The sequence below is a fragment of the Anopheles nili genome, chromosome 3, assembly GCF_943737925.1.
Source record: "Anopheles nili chromosome 3, idAnoNiliSN_F5_01, whole genome shotgun sequence".
Lineage (NCBI taxonomy): Eukaryota > Metazoa > Arthropoda > Insecta > Diptera > Culicidae > Anopheles > Anopheles nili.
Window position 1 is genome coordinate 39,827,562 of NC_071292.1, and position 9,524 is coordinate 39,837,085.

The window sequence follows — 9,524 nt, forward strand, 5'->3', positions numbered from 1 at the left end:
TAGAAAATAAATCAGATTCAATCAAGAGCTCAAAGAGGAGGTATTCTTTATTTGTTGAAACGCTTTCCTCACTTAATAACTGGAACTGGAACAAACTAGCGGGAAGGTTGGAAACTCTATGGAGATCAACGGTGCGAGATCGTGCTCGGACAGATTTCTGTACAATTTATTTTGCTGCTGCCAGCGATACTCTTTTTGTTGTTAGCGCAACGGATATTTTTTTAAAAAATGTATACCATTGTCACAGTTGACCTAAATAAAAATAAATACATAAAAATTAATCATCAAGAAGGGCTCAACAGACGAAACCATTAATAGGACCACAAAAAAGAAATTCTAAGACAAGAAAGGCATAATAAAGATCGATCAACGCGTATGGCCCCACGTTGTCGTCTAAAAATACAAGTGTTAGCGGCCATCGTTATCCCAAACAAAGATTATTACATCGAAAAAAGCGTACGACTGCATGTGATAAACAAACCGAAATAATTTCCAACACGGTACAATCCCATTGTGTAAATTGGTATTGAAGCAAGAATTTAACTCCAAATAAACCAGTGTCGATCTAGAGAACTTGTTTATTCTCAAGGAAAGAACGGAACTCTACTTGTCATCAAGACTGGCACTCATCAGGATACTCTGCCCAAAACTATCCGAACGTTCCGCTGAATTCGGAACCCCCCTTCTGCGGCATGAGCTTTCCGAAAGGCGAGGAGCAACTAACGGGAAGGTAATATGGATCCAGTGAATTTTGCAGACAATTGATCTCGGACCGAGAGACCCTTCTTAAAATTGCTACGACCTTCGAACAGCTGGGCCATAACTTCGCGTGACCCGTTCAGACGCCGCGCTCGTAACACTCTTGGTAGGAGGCCCTTCGTGAGGACTGTTCGAGAGTCCGCTCAGCAACATTCACTCAGCAACAGACTCGATCAGATGCGATCATACGCAATTGAACTATATCAGAATAAATCTCATTATAAAATAGGATAACAGATGTGTATCAAGTTGAGTTCGATTGTAAGGTTCAGATAAGACGAACGTGCTGTCCGAACGGATGATAAAAAAATTTTTTTTTATATGCACCGAGGAAGCGTTCTCCATAACTGATGGTCAGTCAATGGTCAGTGTTAGAGAGTATAATATTTGCTGACACTCAAACGGAAATAACAGCCACTAATTTATGTGGCAAATCCAAAACGACGTTAGTACCAATGATCATAGAAATGGAAAACTGTACAGTGAAAATTAAAAACTACACGTTTACTTGGAAAGTCACCAGTTTTCAAACAGGATATTTGATTCTGTTACACTATACATGGAAAATCATTTGAGAAATCGAACTGTTTACACTAATGACAGGGCCAACAATACTTTGTTAAGTATACGCCGTCATTTAGTGAGTGTCAGGGGCCCTCGAATAACGGCGCTCAAACACTCTCAAGGGCTAGGAGGGCTATATATAACCCTAGCAAAGAAATAAATGCCCTCTTATCTCTTCTACAAAATCAGAATATCGACACGACTTCAGGTAACTAAGCAAAAGCACACCCGAAATCCGTAAGTGCGTTCACGAACAAATCAACGAATTTGGGAAATCAGATTGATCTAAGATTAAAAAACTTAGGAAAAAATAATCGAAATTCACTTTTGGCAACTAAGCAAATTTCACATAAGCCATATGTTAATAACCATAATCATAAAGATAGGAGCGATTGCAATATATGCTAACTTAAAAATTTACAAAAAAAAACCAACATGATGCCACCACAAGCTCTCACATCCAAGGTTAACATATGAACCTCACTATTCGAAATCTTGATGACTATATCGAGGACACTCAACGCTTAAGGGAAGGGAAGTTATGCGCGGATTATATCGCACGCTGAGTTGCATCCGACACCGGGGTCCCATTTTGTACAACGTGACTCCAAAGCATCAGTGTATAACCTGAACCTCTACTGTGTACTGTGGAATAAGCAGCCGACGTTAGGAATTACTAGGTGGCCAACCAGCAGACGGCATCCACATTGCATTGTTCGAAATTCTTCAGCATCGCCAGCGTGCACGACACTGCATTGTCAGCAGAGAGGTTCATTAAACATAAAGCCGCGCGAACGGTATAATGTTTATGTTTAAGAATCAAGCCGATTGCGGGATCAAATTTCCTGAGAACATAATCATGCATCAGCAAAAATCCGATTATAAAAAAGGGAACAAGTCCATCGTACAATTTAATGTTCGATAATTAAGTTAAGGCAAAATGGACGAAAAGAAAATTATTTTTTATCCGTACCTAGTTTTCCGTTATTCATTACTGTATTCCTATTACTGCTATCGAATATAATGAGCAACAGTTATAATAGTGTAGAACATAGCAGAATAGCTCATTATACAAGGCCAGTATTAATATTACATTTTCTGCGATTGCTTAATCCTGTAAATTCTCTTTTTCTTCCTAGTTTAACATTAAATTTTGTTTGAATTAAGCGTAGGCTTAGCATAGAAGACAATTGTAATTAGAACAGCGATAGATAATGATTACCGACAAAGAAATAGGTGGCTCAACTAATAGTTATTAATATTTATCAAATATTGCTCAAATTGTAAGCTATACAATTCAACGATGGCTTATGAATACTCTCATTTTCACGGCTTGGCTCCATAAAGTGTATCTTTCAAAATTGTATCGATAAATATCCTAATTCCTAATCCTGGTGCTTAGTTTGAGTAATTGCTCATAGCGAATTCGTGAAATTAATTTTTTTAATATTTAAAGCATTGGTTTGACAGCACTTATTTTAGTAAACGATTTTTGACAATGCAAAAAGCGTTGTCAACTATTACGATTTTCCGATTGCGTCACGTTTTCATATGAAATTGAGAAACATTTCCAACATATCAATATGTTATAAAACAAGTGTAATCATTCCAGTAGCGTCATTTTTTAGCGCTAATTATAGTTGATCATATTTTATTTGTTTCGGCGTCGGCGTGTCATCAAAGCAGACCGGTACTACTTACATATCATCTAACTATCTCCGCCTCTCCAATGAGTTATGGTCGCCCTAGGTAATCAAAAACAATAACATCGTTATGCAAAATTATTCATACAAACGAATGGTAGTATTGCTTGCAACGAATCGCAGAACCTTGTTTATCAATGTAATCATGCTCACCTTATGATCCTTTTTCTTTTGTTGAAAAAAATGGTCACAATTAAAACTTTCCATTGGGGCAACGGAAGATTTTATTCACAGTAATCCAATTTTCGTAATGCGGCAATGTTAGACTCAAACGAGCCGATGCAAAATTTTTCCGTTCATCCGTTTACTACTACAGCTACCCCAAGCACTATTCCAACAGCGACTTCTTTATCGTAAATGTTGCCGTCGATAAGGATAAAGCAAGTTCTGTGAACCTTTTCATCTTCGCGAAACAATTCTGCATCGTGGTAATAGAACTCAACACACGTGTATACCATTTTTCTAACGGTATGACATGTCACGATACACAACGCAGTTAAGCACATTCCTTTCTTCGTATAACCGTTCCAAACCACCAACTCAAGATGGTTTACAAATCACAAAAAGCGATTATAATAAGTATGCCAGTATTGTGTGTATTTCATACAATCTACCCGTAACCTGAACGATCGCCATCTTTGTCGATAATTTTTATCTTCACGGCACAATTCTCCACATGGTTTTCACTTAAATATAAGCAGCACATTTGAACGATTGTAGCATGGAACAATTGTGCGCATTTTAACCGATGCTAAGCGTCGCCGATCGATCGTTAACTTCTGAAATCTCTTTTATCTTTGCGAAACAATTTTGCATCGTGGTAACATGTATAACTCAATACACATGTATGCAATTTTTCTACCGGCATGGCATGTTGAGATACGCCGCACTCATTCCACATTCCTTACTTCACAGCACATTCCTTAATTCGTGTAGCCGTTCCAAACAACCAACTCAAGATGGTTCCGAAATCACAAACAAGCGATTAAACCAAGTATGCCAGAATTGTGTGTATTTCATACAATCCACCCGTCACCTACATGATCGTCATCTTGGTGGTTTTTTTTTCATCGTCGACACAATTTTACATGGTGTTTTGCGCTCCAACATGAGCATCACATTTATTTTAACAACATGGCATATTGCCCATCTATCGCTGAACTATATGAAAGCGAACATCAAGTAAACAAGCGCTACCCTTTAATTCTGTTGCCGCTCGAAGGAAACTCATAAAACTACTCAAAATGGGTTCGGTATAAAAAAACAACACAGGCATATACAACTATTTAGCCGGAACGAAATACCAACGTCTTATTTGATACGCGATCATTGAATGAACATTCGTATTCGTTTTGACAGTCGCTTAGAGCACCGTCCTAATCGAAAATGTCATTCCAATGGACCCTATCGGCATCATCAAGGCAAGCTGACGTAACGAATTTCGGATTAATATTATTATAATATATCGATTTCTTAAACCATAGTTTATATATTAAGTAGCTGATTGCACAGCTATAATACCCAAAAATTTATTATAACCATTATAAGAGACAGACAAAACTGTGGTATATCTTACTTTTCAGTCGACAAAATCATAATATTTTACTCGAATTGGTGTGACTATTAAACAGGTTAGAGTTGTTTAAAACCAATTGCTAAACGTATTTTAACCTGGGTCTAAGAATAATATTCTCTTTAAAACTTCTGGAAGAAAATAATGATGGTTTATATCATAAAATAGCATTTGATATCAATGTTTTCAACTTCAACAACTTATAACCAACATATCAAAATTATTTAATGCAAACACGCTACGTTCAGCTCATTCTAAGCAATCCACAGCTGGAGAACGGAACGTGTCAGCATTAAATATGGTTCATTCGATTAAACATTTGTTCCCATCGAAAAAAACAGTGATTTTTGTCGTATGATATGAATTGCCTGATCATTTGGTACAGTATTGTCAAACGCCATAGTAATGCACGTGTAATTGCGCTATAAGGATCCTAAGGTCTACACAAATGTCAACATTATCATGCAAAACTGAAGATTGTTTTTAGAATTGGATTGAGAATGTGATGCGTATGTGAAGTGAATAGTGAAATGTACTTGGCTCAACTTGGCATTCACTAAAAAGTCGTCTCTGTCTTCTCCATGTTACGCTTGGACAAATTCGCTTTTAGTGCATTATATTAATCCGTACATAAATAGATACACTATCCCCTCTGTAGACAGCAGCCTAAAAGTCAATTTGCTTTTCCAGTATGAAAAACAAATAAAACAAATTATTCGCGAATGTGAAGTAGTGGCAAACATAGTTTAAATATGGAATCTACATTGCTCTCCAGTTTGGCTCCATTGATCATAAAAACTTTCTAAAGGGTGGCGTTCGCCAACGTTATGTTCCTTGTATGTGCAGTTTCGATATTACCATTACAACAGATCTATGTAGCATGACCACCAAACCAGCATACGATGAAAGTAATCTCAAACAAGCCGATGCCGCTTACTGCACAGGCGAGCAAAATGGAGGTCGTGCAGGGCAAACGTGGCACGAAATGCTGCTACATCAATCGCCATCATCCTCTCAGATTTCTTTCATTTCCGAAAGGCAAACAGATACTGGCACTCAACCATCCACACCGTTGCAAGCACGGCACGGAATGTTCAGCGAAATGGACGAAAGTGCAACCAACTATGACTCTGGGAATTTCTCATTCTCTGAATCAGGCGGTAAGGAGAAGCTTATCAAAGCAGTTTCAGGAGATGCGAGCGTGGATTTGCATCAGCGATTCGTACAACTGAACACCGAACTGTACCAGACTAAAACTGAGCTTCTCACCTATAAATACAAGTGGAATGAAATACGTAATGAAATCGAACTGAGCTGGAGCAAAAAGAATGAAAAACTGCAGGATGAAAAGAACGAAATCAAAACCGAGCTAATAGATGCACGCAAGGAAATCAAGCGTCTAGCATCATGCACAAGGGAGTCACTTCATCTACAGGACGAGCGAGACGAGTACGAACTAATTCGCATTCGGACAGAGCTAGAAGATGTTAAGCTTCGGCTGGACTGTAAAGAAAGAGCAAATGAATGTTTGAAGGAGAAAATAGTCGAGCAGCATGTTGAAAAGGAGAATTTAGCTCTGAAAATCAAATCTCTAGAACATCAGCTCATGGGAGCAGGCAGTGAAATAAGCAGGATAAAAGCATCAGAGCGATGGTTTCAAGGTGAATTACACAGGTGCCAAATAGTAAATGCCAAATTGAAGGAATCCAATATATCGCTAAATGAAGATCTTCATAATGAGCGCAGAGAAAATAAGATATTTGTCGACACATCATGCCCTGATGCAATTGAATTACCAATCTGTAAGGATGAATCTCTGTTTAATACAAGTCTTGATCAGCATGGTGACAAATCCGAAGAAAACGATGAATTAAATCACTATGAAAAAATGCGTCATCACGAAACAGACTTGATGGAGAAAAATGAAATTCTGGGACATCAGAACGCTGAATTACAATCTGTCCTTCGTCAACTGCAAGATACGTTTCAAAACCAGTGCCAACAATTGGAATTAATGAGTAAACGCGAAATGGAAAACGCGCAGAATATTATTCGTTTTCGAGAGCATCGCGAACTCGCCCGATCCGAAATCGAATCACTATCTGCGCAGCTGGCACGCGAATGCTTCACAAGACGACAGATAGATGTCGCTGTAGAGCGACTGAAAGCGCAAATCAAAGTTTTGTCGATACAATTTGGCGACCGCGATTGCCAACGGAAGCATGTGGAGGAATGTGAGTCCATTTGCAAATGCTGCTATGATAGGCTGGAGCTTGGTGGAAGTCCTACCACAGAAAATCAAGTATTTCGTAGTGAACAAAACATGTGTACCGAAAATACAAAACATCTTTCCGATGAGCTACAGTTATTGGAGAACTTTCGGAAAATACAGTCAAAGAATTTGGATCTGGAGCTCAAACTGGGTCAGTGTGCGAGTGCCGAAAAGCAAGACGATATTGACGGGGCTTGTCGCTCAGTTGAGATGGCGAGACGTAGTGAGGCAACCATCAGAACATTAAGCAAAAACATTAAAGACCTGGAACAACAATTTTTTCCCCAACCTCTCGGAAAAAGCAGAGATGCACATGGTAGAACGTTGAAGGGGTGTCCCAAACATGGTGCCAACTGTCGAAGAAAACTGTCCGCTTCTCTTCGTACGAATGACGCTGATGATGTTGAAATGCGTGATTTACGCATAATGCTGAAAGCAATTGAATGCGAAAATCGTCGACAGTTGCAGCGGTTTGAGATCAATAATCGTACCCTCCTTAAGAAAGTCAAAGAGCATGCTCGGGAACGCAAGCAAGCTGAGCAACGTGCGGCAGAGGTTTCGCAAGAGCACGAAAAATGCGCCAATCTGCGTTGTGAAATGGCTACGACACGAGAACGAATTTTGCTTCTGGAAGCGGACAAGGAATCATTTCAGCAGGAAGCTGCATCGTTACGATCGGAGAAGAATCGTTTCATAAACTTGATGATTAGCAATTGTTTGCTTACTCCGGATGGTGACGTATGGGACTCTCTAAAGTGTGCCTTTAGGGATCTCCACTCACTGAAACAAGAGCACAAAGAGAACGGGTACCTTCGTTTTCAATTGGAACAAGCAACGGAAAAAAATAAGCAACTGGAAGATTCCTTTGCTCACTACAAGCTTGCTACAGATGAAAAAACAGCAGAAAAAGATGAATTGCGCGCTGAATTGACCGAAAAAGTACGACAATTGCAAGAATCGCAACGAAATTTGGAGCGATTGATTGAAGAAAATTCGTCACTCAATCAGTCGATTTCTAAAACGAATGAGGCTGAGGAAAATCTTACCAAAAAATTGAGCGACCTAAAACAATTGGTGAAGATACAGGAATGTCGTCTTGAATCTGCTCATGAGCGGCTTAAGCTATATGAACAATCGGAGTTAATTCTGGTAGCAGCAAAGGAATCATTCTTTAACGACCTTCGAGCGCTGCAAGATGCTATTCTATTGGAAAAACAAGAAAAATATGATCTGGAGAAAGAAGTGCTCGAACTACGTCAGAACATGGTTAACACGGTTGGAAACAATTTAAGAGTGAGTTTTATTTGTATTTCATTTATATCTGCGGTGCATTTTAAACAGCGCAGAATTTTCCGAAGAATTGTTTTCCATTGTAACTAACATATGATTTCATGTCAGCAGTCATGCATCACATTAATTATGGTTAATATTGTGTTACATTTGTATGTGAAAATTTTCTTTTCTCATAGTTGGAATTCATCAGTAATAAATGTTATCGTTCGTTCAAAATTACGCGTGATATGTCAATCTCAATCAATCATCTACAAATCATATCAAAATGATGCTAATCATATCTATTATGCTGAAAAACCGCTGGAAATTTTTTAATATAAAAATTGTTAAAAATTTAAATGCTTTCAAAAAATTTGATTGTTATGTTTATTTTTCATGTTTTCATTTGTGTATGTCAAATTATATATTATTAAAACTGTGGATATACTTGTACGGGCTATCTAAATTTTGTTTGCAATCTTACGATTACAGAATTTCCATCCTATGGATAGTTCTGCTGAAGCAAGTGGATCACAATCGATCGCCATAGTGAGTCCTGATGCTCAATCGCTGCCAATGTCTTGCACCAGTTTAGACTTCGATCAGTTACGAGTCCTAGTGGAAGAAAGCTCTCAAAAAACATACTCTCTTCAAAATTTACATGAATGTGTTTCTTCGTTGAAACTGGAAATGGACAATCTCAATTCCGTTTTGCAACTCAACAACTATCCTCAACAGCAGCAGCAGCACCATCATCACCATTATCATCCACAACTACCGCACCGATTTCCGCTGTCTCTGATGGATGAACTAAACGACGCCACAAATGGTCATTATGGCAGTAGATGAGTATAGGAGTGAGGGAACCGGAAATGTGTTCCTTTAAGTTGTAACTATTGATGTATTTAATGCTTCATTGGGAGAAGTCGCAATATGATGTTTATCAGTTAATTGTGTTAGAAACAATTTGATGAAATCTAATTTATTACTATTCAAATCTAGAATATTCTTGCCAATGAAATCAGCTTTTCGACATTCTCTAATCTAGTCAAATGACGTTGTATCAAAAAACGTTATAAAGTACTTAAATTTTTATTTCAAAACATTAATTTTAGCTATCAAACCAATTCAAATCGGATGAAGGTTTCGGGTTTCAATACAATAGTATTTTGTTTTCAATTCATAGTGGATAAAATCCATCTTCAACCTCAATCGCAGATTTGTGTTTAGACTTAAGAAATCGAATCGTAGAAATACAAATCTTCCAACTATGGTCCGTTGTTGATCGAGTGGAATGGATTTTGAATACTCGGTCGACACTAAGATGTTTCTTGATTACATTCCATGACATGTGATGAATGTATTTTTTTTCGGCCAGCAA

General features: G+C 38.1%; 1 protein-coding gene across 1 annotated transcript; it reads left to right on the forward strand.

Annotated features, from left to right (window-relative positions):
- The first annotated feature begins 5,479 nt into the window (after positions 1 to 5,479).
- On the forward strand, positions 5,480 to 8,992 carry LOC128726973 (uncharacterized). Its single transcript, XM_053820827.1, has 2 exons — positions 5,480 to 8,164; positions 8,636 to 8,992. The coding sequence occupies exons 1-2, from the start codon at positions 5,480 to 5,482 to the stop codon at positions 8,990 to 8,992; spliced, it is 3,042 nt and encodes a 1,013-aa protein (XP_053676802.1).
- The last annotated feature ends 532 nt before the right edge of the window (positions 8,993 to 9,524 follow it).

Excerpts from the sequence above, each read along its gene's own strand:
- LOC128726973 (XM_053820827.1), top strand. The coding sequence starts at position 5,480 with ATGACCACCAAACCAGCATACGATGAAAGTAATCTCAAACAAGCCGAT. Across the intron at positions 8,165-8,635 it reads CGGTTGGAAACAATTTAAGA|AATTTCCATCCTATGGATAG; the intron begins GTGAGTTTTATT and ends TTACGATTACAG.